Consider the following 23,682-nt stretch of genomic DNA (forward strand, 5'->3'; position numbering starts at 1 on the left):
GTGAGAGTGGAGTTAGAAGAGTTGCTATTTATACTAAAATAATTAGGTTAAAATAAAAAGAGTAATAATTATCCTATTAATTGATATAATCAAACATTTAAATCAAATTTGATTTGATTTTAATTTTTGATGTATTTAATCAATTACACAGATTTTTTCTAAAACTGACAAATTATACTAAAGAGGCAATATATTAAAAATGAAAACAAATCTTTTTGTATCTTTTTTTTATTTTATGTTTTTTTTTTAATATTTTTGTGAATAAAATAGAAAAAGTGAAAAAAATAATATTTTTAAAATATCTAATTAAATAAATACGAAAATTAATTAAAAATAGTAGAAAAGTACAATTTTGTGAATTTTTTTGAAAATAATTTAAACAGTAATAAAGTTAGTAACAAATAAAGGAAAAAATGTCAAACATGGGATTTGAACCCGGGACCTTGTACTTGCAAACCTTACTTCTTACCAATTGTGCTATATTATTTGTTTGAAATAAATAGTCAATTGAAAGTTTATGAAGCATCAGCCAACATTTTCTATTTATTAAAATATAAGCAATTTAAAAATAAACTACTATATTTTAAAATAGACTTTAAATCGAACATTTATAAAATTCAGGATGTCAATGTAAGTGAATCCAAAATTTTATAAAAATCCAATTTTAAAAATAATTTCAAAATTTTTTGTCACTAAAAAGTGTGGGCAAATTTTGGGGTATGACAACTTGTTAACAACATTTCTTTCTTCCTCATCTAGTGATGCGTAAAAACTCAGAGAAACATGTTCCAGTGACATACAGAATGTCAGTTCAAATGTTGGAACATTTGTTTTCAGTAGTCAATGCTTGTGAAAGGAAAAAGGAGAACAAAAGAATATCCCTCTCACATAATAAGTGGTGCAATGTTTCAATGATGATTTCACGTATTTCAAGCACTCTCTCATTGACCAAGTTTTCGTTACAAGTAAATCATCGTTACAACCAAGGTAACTAACTCTCTTTGAACTTAAAAATCTTACTAGTTGCTCCTTCTCTTAAGCTGCGTTTATTTACGAACATATCAAAAAAATGGTGGGGACAAAAAGGATCTTCTGCTAAAATCCAAGAAGGATGAGACTACTAACCCAAAGAAGATTGTGTCCAATATTGGAACATTTATTAGAGCATCAGTAATAGGAAAGTAATTTGTGTAAAAGATGAAGTCATTTAAGAAAAATTATGTTCAAGATTCTAACTTAAAAGCCGATGAAGATTGGGTCAACTACAAGGACTCGGGTGGATGAATTGGGTAGTTTTAGTTTTGTTGCTTTTTTTTTGTGTCTATCAAATCTTTTAAAAAAATTGATGTTTCTTGTTTTCTTCTTTAGTAGGTGTCTTTTCACACTCACTTTGTTTTTGTCAATTTTTTGTCAACTTTTTTAACTTAAAAATTAGATTGTTTATTTATTTTGATACTAATTTGTATATAATCATAAAAATTACATGGTATGTAATACTTTATTTTACATTTTAATCTACAATAATATTTTTTAACGACATATTTTGGGGAAGTTAGGGTTCTAAGCAATTTGAAATTGGGGATGTTAATGCTACTTATTTCAGTCATAAAAATTTAACGACATATTGGGGACCGCTGCTACAATAATATTTTTTTAACGACATATTTTGACAAAATTTATTTATTTTCTTATTTAAGAGTAATTATTATTGAACATGGTAACTCAATTGATAAATATTTAAATTATTATTAAGTTAGGTATTAATAACAGATTTAAATTAAAGACTTCACTATAGATGAACTTTTAATTATTATTACTTCGTCTAAAATATAAAAAAAAAATAATAATTCTTTTATTAGTACAACTACAATTCTCTTTATTATTAAAAAATAAAATCTTTGATTTTAATTTAGTAATGAACATTTTCATACTCAAACTCAAAAATGAATAAAACATAAAATCTTTGATTTTATTTTAGTAATGAACATTTTCATACTCAAACTCAAAAATGAATAAAAAATCAAATGTTTGATTTTATTTTAGTAAGAACATTTTCATACTCAAACTCAAAAATGAATAAAAAATCAAATGTTTGATTTTATTTTAGTAATGAACATTTTCATACTCAAACTAAAAAATGAATAAAAAATCAAATGTTTGATTTTATTTTAGTAATGAACATTTTCATACTCAAACTCAAAAATGAATAAAAAATCATCTCTGTAACCATATACAACGTATGTATTTACTTTCTTTTTTTCATGAAGAGCCAATTTTAATTATTACATTACAGAGAGTTGTTGCAAAGTCTCAGTAACTCAATTTGGAAATGCATGTGCATAATATCATATCGATTCTGTGACCCTATTAAGAATGATACATAAAAGAAATATGGTTATAAAAGCAATGTATTGAAGAGCATTTTTACAAACTAAAACATTGCAGCAATGGCTTCCATTCACATTCACATTGTCACCATACTTCTTCTCTTTGCCACTACATGTCATGCTGTTGATTCCGAGGATGTTTCATTGCATGACTTTCGTGTTCCTGACGTTGTAGTTGCTGCAGATGGAACCGGAAACTTTACAAGAGTGATTGATGCGCTACTGTCAGCACCTATTCGCAGCAAGATACGTTACGTCATACACGTCAAGAAGGGGATTTATAATGAACATGTTATTGTTCTTGAAGAAAAATGGAACATCGTTATGGTTGGCGATGGCATGGATGCCACAATTATCACTGGTAGTTTGAGTGTGAAGCATGACCACTTGAGCACCCCCGAAACAGCTACCTTTAGTAAGAAAATTTACAAGCTTCTACTTATATATTTTGACATGTTCTATTCAATTTTATTTTATATGATTTCACAAAAAGTAATGTGTAAATGTATTTGTTAGATTTGTCGTTGGAAGTAGGGGTGTGCAAAAATATGGTTAATTGAACCATATACTTAAACTGAATTGGATTGAACGTTAATGAACTGAACCACATATTATAAACAATCCAGTTAACCAAATTTAAACTTCTTTGAACTGTTTATCTATTTTATTTTTAATTTTTTTTATAAATTTTCAAAAATTTTAAAAACAACTCTCGGTATATTATAAAGACTAAATATAACAAATTTTATACTATGTTAATAATATTGTGTCAGCTTTTCCTTTTTAAATTGCAAATGACTAATCAATTTATTTGATGGAATATATGAATAAATTGTTTTTTATCTTGATTAATCAATTCCAAAAAGCTTAGTAATTTGTTAATGATTTCATAATCTATCAATGAAGTTTGTATCTACCAGAAAATTTAATGTTTCAGAATTTTTTAAAGTTATCTAATGTAAATGTAGTGTCAGTGAACAATTGAACCATTCTGCAAGGCACTTCTCAAGTCTTCTCTTCAACTTCTGACTCTTGTTCCATTTTATCTTCAGGCTTTTTTCACTTTACTATTTGTATGTTCCTTCCTACTTGCGATTGGAAATTCATTTCTTTTTCTCAGTTTGTGAATAGGTTCATATATCAGTTTCATTAAAATATCAATGTAGGATAAGTTTACATATAAGCCATTTTCATTAAAATATCAATGTAGGATAAGTTTACATATAAGCCATTGCAATCTAATAATTCAGATCAAAATTAATTTTACAATTCTTTCAATTTTTTCTCATCTCTATTAGATTTCATGCAAGATAATATCATATTCTCGAGTTTTGCTTTCAAAGATATTATATGTTGTATGCACAAACAATAGTATGTTTTCTTAACTTTGCAATTTATATATATATATATATATATATATATATATATATATATATATATATATATATATATATATATATATATATATATATATATATATATATATATATATATATATATCTATAATTATTTATTTATTTTTTATAAATAAAATTTCAAAATAAATTGATTTTAAAACAATTTGTAATATAAAACTAGTTTGCAACTACAAACTGGTTTTAAACCAGTTTATATATACAAACCGGTTTAAACTAGTTTATAACTGTATTGAAACTGTTTAAATAGTTAACTGAATTGTTGTTAATGTGGTTATTAATAATTGAACTGAACTATTTATATGGTTCAATTCAGTGCAGTTCATGAACCATGAACACCCCTAGTTGGAAGACTGTATTAGTTTATCTCATATTTTTCATTATTTTATGAAGCTGTTTCAGGCAATGGATTTATTGCACAAGATATGTCATTTGAGAACACTGCAGGGGCTCTAAACGGCCAAGCTGTGGCATTATATTCAACCTCAGACAAATCTGTCTTTTATCGATGTGGAATTTCCGGCTACCAAGACAGTTTGTTAGCTGACTCCGGTCGTCAATACTATAGGGAATGTAGAATCCGCGGAAGTGCGGATTATATATTTGGGAGAGCCGCCGTGGTGTTTCAATACTGTCAAATATTGGTTAAAAAAGGGTCAACCAACCAAAATCCCATCACGGCCCAGGGTGGACCACACGATAAGCAAACTACTTTTGGTTTCACATTCCAGTTTTGCAACATCTCGGCCGATTTGGATCTTATTCCCTTCCTTAACTCGACTCGTAGTTATCTCGGACGACCATGGATGAATTACTCCAAAGTCATCTTTATGGAATGTCACATAAGTGAGGTGATAGATGGTGAGGGATGGCTCAAGTGGGGTGGCACCGACCAAGCACAAGATACACTTTACTATGCTGAATATAAAAATTATGGCTTAGGAGCCGGAGTAAAGAATCGAGTTAAATGGCCAGGGTACCATGCTCTTATTTATCCTAAACAGGCTTTAAACTTCACGGTTGCTCATTTGATTTCTGGATATTATTGGTTACCATCCACCGGTGTACCTTTTACTCCTTACTTTGGAAGTGGAAAATGAGAAGCGGTTGCAGAAAAACATAACTATATCTATGTAGTATTTCCTTTCATTAATTAGGTTCTAGTTCATCATTTATAGTACAAGTGTTAAAGTTTGAAGATTAATTATGCAATTACAATTGCTATATAGTTTAAGTATTAGAGTTTGAAGGTTGATTAAGCAATTACAATTGCTATATAGTTTAAGTGTTAGACTTGATTCCTGTTTGATAGCTGCTAAGCTTATGAATATGTATTATTGCTTGCATATGAATTGATATTTGATGTTTGGTAATTTGGCATTTTAGTTCTTATGTTAGGCTTATGATGATTATCCATTTCATAATGCATTTCAGACAATTCCATGGTCAGCAATATCTTAATATAAGGTCTTGGTGATTTTATTCTTGGTGTGTGTAAGTCAGGATAGTTAATTCATTCATGGATCATGAAATGCTTCAGTAGTTTAAGGCATGAAAAAATAAACTAAGCAGCATTACTTACGTGTAGGACAAGTTATTAGTTGGACTTTGTAAAGCATTTGCAGTAAAATAATTTACATCCCACAAAACACGAGACGGCTAGTACCCTGAGAAAATCTCTTGAGACACAACAATAATTCAACTGTAAATTATTATACCAATAACCGAAGCAAAAGTTTACCTGTATTTCATGAGAAAACAATAGTTTCTTCCTAAGTCTGTCTTCAAATCAGCACAACTACTGAACCAGAACATTCAGTAGCAGGAAAATTTGAACGGCCAGTACTTGATTATCACATAGTACTTGTCGCATCCTAAACACCCCGATAAATCTTTGGGATACGTTACATAAATGATTATATTTTACCTTATGAAGTCCCTCTTAATTTCCCAACAGTTATGAATTCCAATATTCCTTCCTTCACATTTGGTTAATCCATAATGGTCTTCATCAAGAATTCTTTGGGCCCTGAGTACTATCAAGCTTCTCATCACTGGTTTGGGAAATTAAGTGGATTCAAACTTGTGGTTTTCAACACAGCAACTTAGGAAATACAAGTTAGTGCATTTTAGTTAACTTTTAAGGGCCTTGATCAACTTATTCCATTATGAACCCTTTTCCGTTATCTACAAAACCAAAAATACAACACAACTTTGATGATCATTTGCATTTTTGTTTCCTTGTAGATGTGGGATAGATTTGAACAGCACACACTAAAGTGTTCATCTTGTAAAGGAGCTTATGGGGGATTCAAAACATGGGAGAAAATTCTGATTGGTGCAAGAGTTGTGTTTTGTGCAACTTCTGGGATTCCATCTGATACTCAGCTGCGAGTATTTTTGGCTGTACTTGCCGTTGTCAACGCAGCCTTAGATTTTGCGGTAAAACAGCTAGAAAAGAATTTTGTTTATGTCGACTATGTGCACGCCAAAATCAATTGAATTTTGCAATTGTTTTGAGTAAGTGTTGTTGTTGTTGGTGTCTCCATGTTTCAGCATTCAAGTTTAGTTCTGTCTCTGAGGGTTTTTCTCTTCAAAGTTTCTTAGCTTAAGGACTTCTATAGTATATACTCGCTAACTTTGTTAATGTTTTGAGGGACCATTCTGTCTTGGAGGAGGTTACTTTGAACAAGAGCATATTGCACCAACTGAAATCAATAATTAACTGAGATAGTTAGTTATTCTGTTATTCTGTTAGTTACTCCTGCATAGTTAGTTATGGTTAGTTAATATTGAACATTTTCTCCATCATGTCAGCAAGGTATATATACTCAGATTCATAGACATTAGTTCCACCAATCCTGTCCTCAGCCTGCATGACATTGTTGTAATCTCCCATCAAGAACCTGTTGGTGATTTTAGTATCATCAGTGTATTTTGGTAATAATGTGATTTACTGTAGGCCGATGCAATTATGCGTTAAGCTTGAAACGAGTTAGGGTAGCGCGGAGTGCACTCTCGTAGAGCCAAACATGCAATGGAATACGAATAATAGAAACGGGGTTCCAAGGGGCGGAGCCCCTGGCGGGGTGCGGGGCAGCGCCCTGCCGGAGTCCAAGGGGCAGCGCCCAACCAACATAACTGTTTTTACCAAACAGGTGTGTCATTTCGGTTTCTTTTGTTGATCTCCTATATAAGGAGTCATTTGGCCTCGGTTTCGAATACGAAAAACATACTTCCTCTACATTCTGATCTGTTCTCTATTGTCAGAAACAGATTGTTCTACGAGAATTATCCCCGCAAAGATTTTGTGAACCCATACAAAAATAGGGTCGAAATACTTGGTTCGGAAAGTGAACGAACATGATTCTTGAAGATATCCAGGATTATCATACCAAATTTCTAACAAAGGAACAAAGTATTTATCTGATATTCATGGCTGGAGGAGGAAGCACCGTGAAAGAGATGACTAAAAGTTTTGGAAAATTGGACAAGTTTCAAGGACAAGACTTCAGGCGTTGGCAGAAGAAGATGCATTTCATGTTGACAACATTGAAGGTGGTTCACGTCCTGTCTACACCAATTCCAGAACTTGAGGAGGATGACACGGTTGAAAATCTGAGACGCTGATCAAAGTGGGAGAACGACGACTACATATGCAGAGGGCACATTCTTAACAATATGTTTGATCCCTTATTTGATATTTACCAAAACGTGGAATCTACAAAGGAATTCTAGGATTGTCTCGAAGCCAAGTACATGGCAGAGGACTCATCCAGTAAAAAGTTCCTGGTGACCGACTTCAACAATTACAAAATCGTTGAATCAAGGTCTGTCATGGAACAATTCAATGAACTCCTCGGAATCCTTGGACAATTCACACTGCATGGATTGAAGATGGATAAAACAATATCTGTCTCAAGCATCATAGACAAGTTGCCTCCTTCATGGAAGGATTTCAAACACAATCTGAAACATGGAAAAGACGAACTGTCTTTGATCCAACTTGGAAGTCACTTGCGCATAGAGGAATCTCTACGAGCGCATGAGGATAACAAAGGAAAAGGCAAAGAAGTTGTTGGACCCTCGGTTAATATGATCGAAGAGGGTGGTAAGAACGAGAACAACAAAAACAAAGGAAAGAAACATGCTTTCAATAACAAAATGGGCAATTTCGGTGTTAACAAGAAACCGAAACTAGAATGCTGGAAGTGTCGCAGAACAAGCCACTCCAAGAAGGATTGTCATTTCGGCAAAAAGCACGACAACGCGAATGCAAGTGGTTCAGGAAAAGGGTCTAAGGACCAATCCGAAAACGAAGGTCAGAAATCAATTTGTGATTTGAATAGTTTGATTAAACATTCGGTTTCACTAACGTCTGAGGCATTTTATGTGCAGGATGATCCTATCGCGTGGTGGATTGATTCTGGCGCCACAACACATGTTTGTAAGGATCGTTTCTGGTTAAAGACATTTGTTCCCGTGGAAGATGGTTCTGTTCTATACATGGGAGATGATCACTTCGCTCCCATTGAAGGAAAAGGAAACGTGGTGCTAGAATTCAGTTCTGGAAAGACTATTACTTTGTTTAATGTATTGTATGTTCCTAAGTTACGTAAGAATTTAATTTCTGGTCCTGTATTGAATAAGCTTGGATACAAGCAAGTGTGTGAATCCGATAAATATGTTTTATCGAAGTCTGGTGTGTTTGTAGGATTTGGTTATTATAATAATGGAATGTTTATGATGAATTTGAATGGAGTTCCTAAAGATTCTGGTTCTATATTTATGTCTTCTTCGAATATTATCAATTTTTAGTTATGGCATGCTCGTCTAGGACACGTACATTATAAAAGAATGCATGAAATGTCTAAAAACGATTTAATTCCTGTTTTTGATGAAAATAAAGAAAAGTGTAAAACTTGCATGTTAACAAAGATCACTGTGTCATACCCCAATTTTTGACCCTAAGATTACACATCATTTGCATACCAATCATCAATCAAGAAGTTTTAATTTAGAGCTCTACTGGTGATGTTGTGCTCAATTCATCTGCAAGGGAATCATCGAGCACCCAAGTTTTATTCTTGTATATATATTGTTTTACTAACCAAAATACCAAAAATATTGCCTTGTTTGTGTTTTGTAGGTATCAAGTCAAAATATCCATCAAAGGAGCATTTTTCAACATTTTCACTGTGCAAATCGATTTGCATAAGGTGTAAATCGATTTACACAACTGATTCTGCACCAGATTTTGTTTCTGCCATCAGTGCAAATCGATTTGCATAAGGTGCAAATCGATTTGCATAACTGTTTTTACCCCAGATTTTGCCTTTTTCAGCCATGTAAATAGATTTGCATAAGGTGCAAATCGATTGCACCAGCACGAATTTGGAAAAATGAAGGCAAAATTCAGCTTTTGAAGGTGTTGACATCATTTGCAAGCATGGGAAGCATGACTTAGTTCTCACATTTGATTTCCTACATCATTTTATCATGAACCCTCATGTGATTGCATCAAGACCATTGGATTTCATTTTTGGCTCCAAAACCTTTTTCCAAGCCTAATTCTATTTTCCAATCCTAACTCCAAGCCACAAAATTTCCCAAGCCTAAGTGCTATAAATTAAGGCACTCCCCTATTCATTTTTCAAGCTTTGATAGCCAAGAAACTTATTGCAAATTCTCTCCTCACCTCTTCCAAACCCATCACTCAAAGCTCTTTTTCTTCCACACAAATTAGTGAGTCACATCTTGAACCTCACTAATTTAGAGCTAAACCTCAACATAAACACTACTTTTCTTCATCAATTGTGAGAGATCAAGGCTTGTGGTTGGGTGTTCTTGAAGAATATTCAAAGTTTGTGAAAGATTTGGTAAAATTCTAGATCCAATCCATAATTCAAGATGTGATCCATTGTTGTTTATGTTTGATGCACCTTTGGTGCTATATTGATGAGATTTGCTTGCTTACTTGATACATTTTCGTGCACAAATTGATCCAAGATCACAAGGTGTTTGGTTTTATGTTTAAACAATTTTTCTTCTCTTTATTTGCTGTTTTTTTGAAAAACTGTGTTGTGCAAATCGATTTACATCTGGTGCAAATTGATTTACACAACTGAAAACTGCGCAGATTTTGAAAACAGAGTTATGCAAATCGATTTACACTCTGTGCAAATCGATTTACACCGGGAAGAATGTTTGTTTTTGTGGTTTTTGACTTGTTTTTGGTTCTAACTCATCTTCTACTCCATTCTTTTGATATTTTCTTTGAATCACAAGTTAGATGCCTAATTTCTCTCTAATTTCAATGGACTTAGGGCGTTGATAGGATGAGAATCCAAATCCGCAAGATTAAGTGATTGGCATTATGGATGAAAGGAGCTTTTAATGTGGTTCCATCTTTTATCTCTTTTTATTTTGATCGATGAAAGTCTTAATGCCTTGAGAATTCTTATGGATTCTTGGTAAAGACTAGATCACTCACTTTTTTTCTTTTCGTGCGGTATTGCTTTCGGAAGGCGATCTACATATCGTTCTTCTCGCATGCATTAGCACATAAAGTTTTGACCGGCCTCGTTGTAGGGTGATTTCTATATAAATCACTTGGCGATCTGCTTAACATAGCGCAATATTTCGTGTCCCGAATAAAAAAGATCAAATATGGAAGAGAATTGTATGCGGTTGATTTATGACTTATGGAAATTTATCGTGTAGTCGCTATGATTTTATCAAGCTTCTGATAAGTTTCTATTGAATTTAAATCCGAGTACATCCTTCACTCACCATAGATCTTCCTACTAACTTTGATAACATACTTGACAAGTTTCAAGATGGTTATCTTTAACATCTAACAACTAACTTTAATTTCCGCACTTTTATTATACCGCTCTTTATTTTTCGCTTTATCGCTTTATTTTATCATTCCATCATGTTTATGTTTCCGCCATTTTTCTTTTGTCCACTTGGACCATACTTTATTTTTATGCTAAAACATTAATAAACAATCAAAATCTAAAAAAACACATAAGGCTCTCTTTCAGACTATTGGTTACTATCCCTAGCAATTTGAAGATTTGGACTTATGGACTTAGGACCTCTGGACCTTTATTCTATTGATTGTTCTGTCTGTCTGACATTGTTGTCTGTTTATGTGTGCAGGTATTTCCTTGAAAGCCCTTGATGGTTAATTCCAAGGCATTGAGATGAGGATTTTACCCGAAAACAGCCGTTACTCTGCCCAATTTTTGTCGGAATTTTAATGTGCTTAATATAAAGTGGTGGTAAGATAATAAGTTCATCTGGATCCCCGAGTGGTAATGTTTGGTTTGGTATTGATAAGTCCAAAGGATGGGAAATCTACCTTGACTCTTAATGTCAAGTGTCGGCTTCTTATTTGGTTAGATTGTTTCTTTCCTTAGCTTTTATTTTATGCACTAGGTTAGCCTCTTCATCTCCTCCCACTTCTTAGATTTTCAAAATCTTCTCCCTTTTTACAAAACCTTCTTATGTTTGTAAAACCTTTTCAAAACCTTTCTTAAAAAATATCTTTTGCCCTTAGTGGCTTTTTCTTAAAAGTTTAGACACGATTAATTGTCGAAACGAGTGGTCATACCCCACGATTTTGAAATTGATTGATATAATGAGATCTTTTCCGCGTGAAAGAGCTAGTGCCATACTTGTCGATTCTATCCGAGTTGGAGCCCTTCTTTCATCTGCGATGCAAAGAACTCGTTTGTTCTCATGCTCAAGATCAATGGCTGAGTATTTCTCTCCGACGACAATAAAGTGTTTATTCGTTTTTAAAACGTTTTCCCAAAAGCGGAACTACATTAGCTCTGACTTCTCCATTGCACCGAGGAGGTATGTAGGCACAAAGCTTAACGCTTTGCCGAGCTTATTTTAAAAATAAAACAAACTCTTTTTAGCCCACACAAACCACAGATTTTCAAAAAGGTTCCTGTGGAATACCACAGATATGAGGGGTGCTTTAAACCTTTCCCTCATATAATCAACACCCGTACCTGAGATCTCTTTCTTGTTTTAAAAACAAAACTTTGGGTTTTTCGTTCTTTTCCCTTTTCCTTTGGAAACAATAAAGCGCGGTGGCGATTTCAAACGGAATATTGATTCGAGTCAATCCCATGGCTTCGATATCAGATTTTCCTCGCTACACACTGTCGCGGGGAAAAATCGAGTCTTTTCGGAATGAGAACTTGATGCCTTCTTTGGGCTCGAGTGCTCAAGAAAATGATTTTTCTTTTGTTTTTGTCACGACCAAACTTTTTATTGTTTCCAAAAGTAGGAAAAGGAAAAAAGTTGCAATAACCTTAAAAGATATGCAAAGTAAATAACTCAAAATTAAAAGCAATGCAAAAGTGGGGGAGAGATTCCGGGTAAGAGGATTGGTTATACGAAGGGAAGGTATTAGCACCCAACGTATCTATAGTACTCTATAGGTTTCTTTATTATGTTTATTTCATTCTATGTTATGGTGGGGGGTTTTGTTGTAAGATAGGTGGGGCCTAAGGTGTTTGTTTGATTATGCTCGAAAAGATCGTCGCGATCCTCTGCATACATATCCCTTAGAGGGAATCAAAGCATCTGTAGCTCGGGGTCTACGCGTGCTAAGGTTTGAGTGGTTTGAGGGAGAATTTTTGCTCTCCAAGAAATAAGACCCTGTGCCTACGTATTCTCAAAGGGATGTTGAGAAAGTCAGAGCAATCGTAGTTCCCACTTATGCTAGTGGAAGCAAAGGGTAAGATACAAATGTCATCTTAATGCTCAATGTATCTAATCTATATCATCACATACATCTGTTTGATTTTGTTTGAAATCTTTTTATTATAAAACCTGGGTTGTACCACTTATGGTTCTTAGAATGATAAAGATGTTTTTTGTTTAGCCAGCCTTGTGGCAAAAACAAGTTTGATTAGCCAGCCTTATGGCAAAAAATTTTGATAAGTCAGCCTTGTGACAAAAAGTTTTGATTAATCAGCCAGCCTTGTGGCAAAAGTTTCGACGAAGCCAGCCTTGTGACAAAAACTTTGATTAATCAGCCAGCCTGGTGCCAAAAGGTTTGATTGATTAGCCAGCCTTGTGGCAAAAAGAAGTTGAGTTTTAATTGTTTGTGATGATATAGATGAGATACTCCTATCATAGAGATGATAAATGTATAATCTCCTAGGGTATTTGTTTTGGATATTGGGGATGCTTATAAGAAGCCCGTGGGTCCTTGTACGAAGCCCAAGAGGAGGCTATTCGAGGGTCCTTGTATTGTAAGCCCAAGAGAAGGCTATGGGAGGGACAATCGAGGGTCCTTGCATTGTAAGCCCAAGAGGAGGCTATGGGAGGGACAAGTCGTTTGTACGAAGCCCAAGAGGAGGCATGGTATAGTTGGTTTGAGCTCTTAGAGCGATTTCACCGGGAAACCATACTCTATGTCCTAACCTAAACTAGGGAGATTCTTTGCACGAAGCTCAATAGGAGGCTATGGGGAACCTAATGTTGTACTAAGTTGAACAAGTATATAATATGAACAAACACATGAACAAGTATGAACAAACATGAACAAGTATATAAACAAGCACATGACAAAGTGTGTGTATACAATGGAATTTATGAAGGAAATATACCTGTAAGGATGATCCGTTTGTATACACGGGGCTCGGGACTTATACTCGGGGAGAGGCCCATTGAGTTTATTCAAAATCTATGTAAACAAGTATTTACAAGGGAGGTTGGGACTTATACCTACATGGAGGCCCATGGTATTTTTGGGAAGATTTAAAGAAAACCTTCATTTTTTATTTGTTATTCGAGGTTAAAAATCAAATTGATCGAGGTATGTACAAAAAGGTGTATGTACAATGAAATACCTAATTTCATGTAAGAGAATGGGACTTATACCTATGTGGAGGCCCATGTTTTATTTATAAAACATGGTTGATTGTTTTGTTAAAGAGGTGCGAGGTTTTGTCGTTTGAAAATAGTTTAAGAGTTTTGTTTTGAAAGAAGTTTTCTGTTGAAAGAAAAACTGTACAAAGAGAAAGGGATGGGACTTACACTCTCTAATATTCAAGATGCCCAGGAAGATTTTGACGAAAACCCTAATTTTTGATCTTGCTATTCGAGAGTTTAAATCAAATTGACCGCGGTATAAAAAGATAGGCATATATACAATGAAAAACCTAAATTTATACAAAGGAATGAGACTTATACCATAAGGGATGCCCAAGTTTGAAAAGAAAACCAAAGAAAATAGTTTTAAAACTTATTTTTTGATTAACTATTCTTGTATACAAACGATTATGTACAAAAAGGGTTTTGGGACTTACACTCTCTAATATTCAAGAGGCCCGTTGTTTTGAAAATGAGTTTCATGATTTGAAAGTGAATTGATTACTGTTGTGAAAACAGTTGATTGAGTTTTAGGCTTACCTCGAAGAATGAGAAAATTGGATTTCTGAGTTTGAGGTGTTACCGTGATCCTCAAGTGATGTGCTTGGAATAAATTAGGATTTGAACAGATGTTAAGTACCCTCACCAGCAGAAAAGAATGTCGAATAAGCCCACAGCTTTCAGCATTCCATGATCATCCAGTAATTGTTTATGGAATTCTACAGCAAATGGAAGACCAAACAAAACAGACAAATCCAAAAGACAACAGAGAAATAATCTCGAAGTCTTGGATGAAGTGAGAAAATTCAAGTAAAATGTGCAACAGTAATCAATTAGAAATTTAAATGATTAACTACACAAAATAATATCAAAATATCAAATTCAAATAAAAATTAATTCTAAAAGAAGATATTTTTGTGGTTTTTTTATGAAAAGAGAAAATAATTAGAAACATAAACTTAAATATGCATCTAAAATTTTTTTTTTTGGATTTTTTAATAAGGATTAGAAAAGAAAATTAAAATCCTATATTTAAAATAAAATACTAAATACTTTTATGAAACATATTTAAAAGAAACTAAACAAAATAAAATTAATTGGGCCAGAGGTATAAAAATAAAAGGGAGGTGCAGAGCCCAATTGACTTAAGCTGAAATAATAAAAAAAAAAAGAGAAAGCTGGGCCGGACCGAGTCGGGTCAGTGTGACCCGGATCCGCCCATGCTTCTTACCACAAGCTGGGTTTTGATTGGAACCCTAAACCAACACAAGAGGAAGCGCCTCTTTCTCTTCCTCTTTCCCATTTTTACGCTTCTGAAAAAGAAAAACAGAAGGAGAGAACAGCAAACCAATTTCTCGGTACTCTCTCTCGTTATCTCTCTCTCAAGTGACAACAACAACAACAACTATTCCCTCTCGATTTTTCTTTTTTTGACTCATGATCCTCTCTCTCAGAGTCGCTCTCTTCTCTCTGTTCTCTCTCGCTCGCGGTTTAAACATCAACAACTGAAGCTCTTTGATTTTCCGGCGGCCATGGAAAAGAACAACATAATCTATCATTCGAATTCGCAAACAGATGTACACCGTATGTTTTTCGTTAACTCAGCTCTCAATCAAATTAGGAACATGAATTTATTTGGTTAGACCCCAAACTTATCATCACATTTGTTCATATTCATACTCAAACACACACAAGAACCTAAAGTTAGCAAACATGATAATTCTGGGTGATTTTTGTTTTACAGGAAAACTAAAGTTCACAGCAACAACAATATTAAGAGCAAGAGCGGAATTAACTTACCTACGGCAAGGAGATTTTCACCGGCACAGTGTTGAGGTATGTGTTTATTTTGCTTCTGGAAATTTGATAGATTTTCTGTTGTTGGATTGCTGCCAAATATGTCACTGCTACTGCTTTGAATTGTTGTTGAAAATTGTTATGATTATTTCGAAACAGTGTTGTTGTTATGCTTAATTCTGAACCTTGGATTATTGTTGTCGCTGCCTTGAAATGACCGCGAGTTTTGTTGTTGTTGTCTTTGCGTTTTTCACTTGCAGCACTACTAACAGCCTTCAAATTATTCTAGTAGCCATATTTCTTTCATGAACAAAGGTAGAGACCCAAGTGTACTTTACTCAATTTTGTTCTTCATGACATAATTCTCTCTTATGATACAATAACATATGCTTTCTCTATTTTTTTCTGTAAATTTCATTTTAACAGGGAAATATGTTCATGGCAACAACAGTATTGAGAGTAAGAGTGAAATTAGCTTACCTACGGCGAGGAGGTTTTCGCCGGATTATTGTTGAAGGTACGCCTTGAATTCCTTATTGTTACTAACAATTTCCCTAACAACTTTGCTTGTTGTTGTAGGATCCTTTGATGAAGATGACGCCACCTCTCTTTGGATTGTGGGAGACTTGAAGATGAACTTCAAGTGGTTGGAAGCTTGAAGATGAAGATCTTCAAGTGAGGTATGAAGAACTACCTCCTCCTTCTTTGTAACTAGAACACTCACAATATGAGCAATAGGGAGAAGAGAGAAAGCAAAAAGTCAAGTTGCTTTGGTGTGCTTATTCCCAAGGAAATCACTTCTATTTATAGGTAGAATTAGGGATATGTTTGGTATTAAGAAGCTTGATATCCAAGTTGTAATCATTGCAAGAATAAGAATAAGAATAAGAATAAGAATATTCTTTATGACATATTACTTATGACATAAGCCATGCAAGTGGAAAAAAATCTCTCTTTGATCCCTTTTTGTCTTGACTTGTTTTTTTTTTTTTGAATTATTTTGTTGAACTTTTTGCTAATCTCACCCCTTTTTGTTTTCTTTTTTCATGTGACATGAGCATCATTGAGGAAAGCATGAAGAAAATTGAATTTGAAGAATGAAGACTTTGAAGATTGAAGAATTCCAGAAAGTCTTTGAAGCTTTTTTTCTTTTTTCTTGTAATTCCAATTTATTCCAACTTTAGATTGTATGAACTTTGAATGGAATTTTGAAATGATGTAATTCTTGAATTTTAAAAAAAGTCCCTTTGTAATTCATTTGTACCATGTAAAGAAACATCATTTGTAAATGCTTGAACTTCTTTTAGAACTTGAATGAAATTGTTATTCAAACATGAAATTTGAATATTCTTGAATGATCTTGAATGAATTTTGAATTCCTTTGAAATGTTGAAAATTTGAATGATCCTTTTTCAAAAGGAAATGGTGGAATATCCTTGAAGTAGTGAAGTTTTGGATTTAAGTCTTGAAATATATTCTTGCACCATGAATTTGAAATGATCTTGAATTAAAATCCTTGAACCCATGATCTTGAATCATTTTTGAAATATTTTTCCAACAATGGACTAAACATGATGTTTTCTTTGCAACTTTGATGAAATTCCCATGAATGATCAAATAATCCGTATGAATCAAATCTTCACCATGAGCAATCCATGAGCCAAAAAAACATGAAATAGATTCCAAATAAGTCTCTTAAATCATACCAATTAGTAAAGGCGATTTAAAATGGAAACATCCATGAACATGAAACTATCTTGCAAAGAATGAGTGAACGAATGAAAAATCCTAATTTGGTCGATTCAAAGCTTTTGAGCTTGTTGAAATGAATCTCTGAGGACCAAATATTGATTGTTGATAAAGATGATTTATTTGAGATGAAGGGAGAACAAAACCCTAATTGTTACTCGTACTGATGAGTGATTTCTTGTTTAAATCATGCTGAGTCACAAGTAGCAAACACAAGCTATGCAATTTTTTAGAGATGCAAATGATGTATATGCAAATGATGTGAGGTGGTATCTTAGGTCAAAAATTGGGGTATGACAGATGCCCCTATTTAAGTTTCTTCAACCTGAGACATGAAGATTGAAAATCTTCATTTTGATAGGGTGGAAGAGACTTAAATATCAGAAGACGCGAATTTTGGACCTAAGATACCAAAATTGCGGATGATGCATGGATATCTTTACCGAGGGGATATCAAGAACTGACTCCACTGGGGACAAGAGATCGAGAAGGATGTCTCAATCCGTTTTAGGAAGAGAATTCGTTTTTCTTTTCGGGAAAGCAAGTGTATGCTTCACCGGGGAATGATAGCTTTGTAAGAAAAGCTTACCTATCGACATTACCGACTATCAGCGCAGTGATAGACTTGTTAAATAATGCGACGGCGAAGGGTATGAAACTGCATTACCGACTATCAGCATGGTGATAGACTTGACATGGTAAAAAGAGTTTCAAAGGTTCGGTTAATATTACCGACTATCAGCATGGTGATAGACATGTTTAAATAATATAACTAGAACAAAAGGTTACCGACTATGATCCTTGTGATAGCGGTTTTGAAGACATGATCAACTATCAGCCGAGTGTTAAAATGATCCTGGAGACTTTGCTAGGGAAATTACTGGTTATTCAGCCTTGTGAACAGTAATAAGGCCTTGATTGTCAAATGGTCTTCATGATTGATTGACTTGAGAGGAAAAATCTTTTGAAAGAAACATAAACTGCTCGGATGATGAGGCTATTGTTTATGGTTCAACTTTTCTCGACTCTATTCGGAGAATCGGAATTTGAATCTCTGGTAAAGACAGGGTTCTATCCAAGAATGAACTGGAAAGAAATGGTCAAACAAGACTTTGTACCCATGAGGAATGAACTCAATTGGGGATTTTCTCCTTCGTTTTGGAGAGGAGAAACTGAAGCAACCTTCTTCCACGAGGAATGATCTCAGTGGGGAACTGGAGAAAGAAGATGTTCTTTCTGCTTATGGGTGACAACCTACTGAAGAGATGACACGCCTGTACCTGTTTCTTTTGGGGATTGATACATCCTACACAAGTGATTTTCAAGCAAACATTGAAAAATGCAAGAATGCATAAATGATGTAAGTATGTATGAATGATGAATGTCATGAATGTCGCATGCATGCTAGCAATACTGACAGACAAATAAGTATATACTGGAGAAGGACCAACGTCGCAATACAACCAGATACTCGACAAATGTTTTTTTCAACATGGTGCAGATAACACGGGTGATGAACGGTGTTGCATGCTTTAGACTTCTCTGGGGGAAGATAAGCATCTTTTCTTATTGAGATGGAAGAACTTCTTCACTGGGGATAAAAGAACTTCCCTACCACAAGGGGCGATTGGTTTAGGAATTATTTCTTGGGATAAGAATACCGTTGTCTCATCATCTCTTTTGAGGAAAAGAACATTTCTGAAGGATAATCTTTGGTTCATCCTATGGAAATAGCTGTTGATGCTTCCTTTTGTTGTTCACAACTCAGAGGAAAGTTTCGCTTTTATTTTGAAAAAGAACATTAAATTCATTTAAAACTTTTTTCTTCTTTTTTTTCAAAAGTGAATAACACAATTAAAGCGTCATTTTGCAAGCTAAAAGAAATTAGAGGTTGCAAACAAATGGGCACAAGGCTCAAATTTATTTAATAGGATGGTAATCAACTAAAGGCGTGATTCCATGGAGTATTTACAAGAGTTGGAAATGGTAAATATGCGGAAAAGGCTACATTGAAAGCAATAACCACTATTCTCCCTAACAACTTTGAGTTAGTTTGTCGCTTCAGATTGGCGATGATTTGATTGAAGATCCTTTGTTGAAAAAGACTCCTCAGGTGACGAAGTACGGACTGATGCAGTTACTTTGTCATAAATCCCTAATTTTTCCTAGATTGCCCTTTCAGGTTTTCAATCTACCAAGATGAATTTTTCTGTTTATTGTCTCTAATTTTTGCCTGGACTGCCCTTTCGGGTTTACGGTCCACCGAGACGCTCATTTTTGCCTAAGTCGCCCTTTGCAGGTTTTCGAATTACCGAGCTGTTTTTTTTAGACAAAGTATTTCTTGACTGCATCAGCATTCACAGGATGTGGGAGTTCATCACCATCCATGGTTGCAAGAGTCATGGCGCCGCCAGAAAATGTTCTTTTGACAACATACGGGCCTTCGTAATTAGGAGACCATTTGGCCCCTAGAATCTGGTTGAAAATACAAGATCTTTTTAAGCACGAGGTCGCCTTCTTGAAACTCTCGAGGTCGAACCTTTTTGTTGAAGGCTTGTTTCATCCTTGCTTGGTATAACTGTCCATGGCATAGAGAATTCATACGTTTTTCTTCGATTAAGTTCAACTGATCGTATCTGCTTTGACACCATTCAGCCTCTGATAACTTAGTCTCCATGAGGACTCTCATTGATGGTATTTGAACTTCTACGGGGAGCACAACTTCAATGCCGTATACTAGAGAGAAAGGGGTTGCCCCTGTTGAAGTACGCACTGAAGTACGATACCCATGTAAAGCAAATGGCAGCATTTCATGCCAGTCTTTGTAAGTGACGACCATTTTCTGGACGATCTTCTTAATGTTCTTGTTAGCGGCTTCGACAGCGCCATTCATTTTTGGTCTGTAAGGAGAAGAGTTGTGATTCTCAATCTTGAATTCCTCACATAATTCTTTCATCATTTTGTTGTTTAAGTTCGAACCATTGTTAGTAATGATTTTGCTGGGTATACCATATTGGCAAATGATGTTATTCTTGATGAACCTTACAACCACTTGTCTTGTAACATTGGCGTAAGATGCTGCTTCGACCCATTTGGTGAAGTAATCAATTGCCATTAAGATGAAACGATGACCGTTTGAAGCTATTGGTTCGATCATTCCGATCATGTCGATACCCCACATGGAGAAAGGCCATGGAGATGAGAGAATGTTGAGTAGAGTCGGTGGCACATGGATCTTATTTGCATAGATTTGGCACTTGTGATATCTCTTCACGTGTTTATAACAGTCAGATTCCATTGTCAGCCAATAGTATCCTGCCCTTAATATCTTCTTGGACATTGCATGCCCATTTGAATGAGTTCCAAAGGACCCTTCATGCACTTCATGCATTAACATGTCTACTTCGTGTCTGTCCACGCATCTGAGCAAAACCATGTCGAAATTTCTTTTGTACAACACATCTTCATTCACGAAGAAACTGCCAGAAAGCCTCCTTAAAGTTTTCTTATCTTCGTTTGATGCCCCAAGCGGGTACTCTTGAGTTTGAAGGAAGCGCTTGATGTCGTGGAACCACGGTTTATCATCGATGACTGCTTCAGTTGCAAACACATAGGCGGGCCTTTCAAGGTGCATAATTCTGACTTTAGGCATATCATTCCAATGACTTTGACTTTGAACATGGAAGATAGAGTAGCCAAGGCGTCTTCCATGATCACGAGGGCTGAATCTCCATATATGTTGAGAATTTTGATCCTTAAGTCAATGGCTTCTTATGATACAAGCTTCATATTCTGCGACATTGTTGGTACAATCAAATAGTAATTTGGCGGAGAACGGGATATGAGTACCCTTGGGAGTGATGATGATTTCCCCAATTCAGCCAAAACGTCTTGCATCGAAAATTATGCCCCATCTTGATCCAGGATCAGGACCTTCTTCCGGTAATGGTTCGTCATAATCTTTCATCTTAAAGTACATGACATCTTCATCAGGAAATTCAAACTTGAGAGATTGATATTCATTAATTGGTTGATGCGCCAGGTGATCGGCGAGAATGCTTCCTTTGACCGCTTTTTGAGCTCGGTATTCAATGTCATATTCGGATAACAATATTTGCCATCGGGCAATCCTTCCTGTAAAGGCAGGCTTTTCAAAGACGTACTTGATCGGATCCATTTTGGAGATTAACCAGGTAGTATTGTTGATCATGTATTGGCGGAGACGTTTTGAGGCCCAAGCCAAAGCACAACATGTTTTTTCGAGCATGGAGTAACGAGACTCACAATCTGTGAATTTCTTACTCAGGTAATAGATGGCATGCTCCTTCTTGCCGGTTTCATCTTGCTGTCCGCGCATACAACCCATGGATTCTTCCAACACGGTAAGGTACATGATTAGTGGTCTTCCTTCAACTGGAGGAATCAGTATTGGTGGTTCTAACAGGTACTCTTTGATACTGTCGAACGTTTTCTGGCAATCTTCAGTCCATACAACCCCTTGATCTTTACGGAGAAGCTTGAAAATTGGCCCACAAGTAGCAGTCATTTGAGAGATAAACCTGGAGATAAGTTCAATCGTCCGAGAAATCCTCTTTCTTGCTTTTCAGTTTTTGGTGCAGGCATCTCTTGAATAGCTCTGACTTTGTCGGGATCTACTTCGATACCGCTTTGGATGACAATGAAACCCAAAAGTTTTCCAGATCTAACCCCGAAAGTACATTTGTTAGGATTCAAGCGAAGCTGATTTTTCCTTAGCCGTTGAAACAACTTCAAAAGGTATTCAATATGTTCTTCTTCTGTGCTGGACTTGGCTATCATGTCGTCCACATAAACTTCAATTTCTTTATGCATCATGTCATGAAAGAGAGTAGTCATTGCCCTTTGGTAAGTTGCGCCTGCATTCTTTAATCCAAACGACATCACTTTGTAGCAAAAGGTACCCCATGGGGTGATGAAAGATGTCTTCTCCATGTCTTCAGGAGCCATCTTGATCGGATTATAACCGGAGAACCCGTCCATGAGGGAAAATACGTTGGACTTAGCGGTGTTATCGACCAGCATGTCAATATGTGGTAATGGAAAGTCGTCTTTTGGACTGGCTTTGTTCAAGTCATGGTAGTCAACACACATTCTGACTTTGCCATCCTTCTTCGGAATTGGCACTATGTTGGCCAACCATTGAGGATACTCAGAGGTGACAAGAAAACCTGCGTCGAGCTATTTTTGAACTTCCACTTTGATCTTGTTAGCCATATCAGAGTGAGTCCTTCGCAATTTCTGCTTAACTGGCGGACATTCTGGCTTTAATGGCAAGTAATGTTGAACAATATTGGTATCCAACCCAGGCATGTCTTGGTAGGACCAAGCAAACACGTCAACATACTCTTTGAGAAGATCTACCAGCTTACTCTTGATATCAGCATCAAGTAGCGATCCAATGGTCACTTCTTTTTTGTCTTCTTCAGAACCCAAGTTGATCTTTTCTAAAGGCTCTTTGTGAGGTAGAATGGCTCTTTCCTCGTGCTTAAGTAATCGAGAGATCTCGTCCGGGATCTCCTCTTCTTCCTCTTCTTCGGCTTCGAACACAGGAAACTCAAAGTTGGGAGAGGGCATAGGGTTATTGCATTCAATGGGTTTATTAATAGTTAATCTGCACATATGATTTATGTTTATTTCAGAAAAACTGTGAATGCAAGAGTGTATGCAGATTATTGAAAAAGTTTTTTTTTTTGGGTTTTTTAGGATTACCATTTCCAGAAAAAAGCAAAAATAAAACATATAATGTAGGGAATTCAAAATGACACTTTATTTATGATTCATTTTTGAAACAAAACCCTAAACACAAACTCATTTGTCTTGGGCAAGACAAAGAGGAAAACTTTTGAAAACAAAGCCCTATACACAAACTTATTTGGGCAAAACATTTAAAAGGAAAGCCCTATAAAACATCTCTCTGCTTTGGGCCAGGCAGGAGGTCAAAATAACAACGAGGTGATTACTTTGAGCGGCGAACAACGTTCGGAACGTCGACAACTTTCCAGTAGCAACGAACTCCTCTGTGTATTATGTATTCAGGAAAATTCTCCTCAGAATTATCTTCAGTATTGACACTGACCGCTGGTCGAGTAGGATTTGAAGGCCTTGGTTTGTCAACCTTGTTCTTCGTGGAGTTGTAATAGTCTTCTTCTACTTCTTGAAAAGCATAAGATGAGTCACAACCTTCAGAATTTTCAGGGTGTACTTCCCAGTCTTCAGGATGAAGAGACTCATTGTCAGAGACAATTTCCGAGTCAATTGCGGGGCCATCTTCTCCTTCATTTTCAAAAATGGCATTTATGTGATAATAACCATCTTCAGGATTATCAATCTTGGTAGATGCATTGAAGCCAAAATCTTCAGTAATTTCAGGCTACTGAGAAAATTGAGAG

General features: G+C 35.3%; 1 protein-coding gene across 1 annotated transcript; it reads left to right on the forward strand.

The window, feature by feature from the left end:
- Positions 1-2,416: 2,416 nt before the first annotated feature.
- Positions 2,417-5,048, forward strand: LOC131623197 (probable pectinesterase/pectinesterase inhibitor 44). Its single transcript, XM_058894200.1, has 2 exons — positions 2,417-2,802; positions 4,196-5,048. The coding sequence occupies exons 1-2, from the start codon at positions 2,448-2,450 to the stop codon at positions 4,900-4,902; spliced, it is 1,062 nt and encodes a 353-aa protein (XP_058750183.1). The 5' UTR covers positions 2,417-2,447; the 3' UTR covers positions 4,903-5,048.
- Positions 5,049-23,682: the final 18,634 nt, after the last annotated feature.

Source organism: Vicia villosa, unplaced genomic scaffold (genome assembly GCF_029867415.1).
Source record: "Vicia villosa cultivar HV-30 ecotype Madison, WI unplaced genomic scaffold, Vvil1.0 ctg.000058F_1_1, whole genome shotgun sequence".
NCBI lineage: Eukaryota > Viridiplantae > Streptophyta > Magnoliopsida > Fabales > Fabaceae > Vicia > Vicia villosa.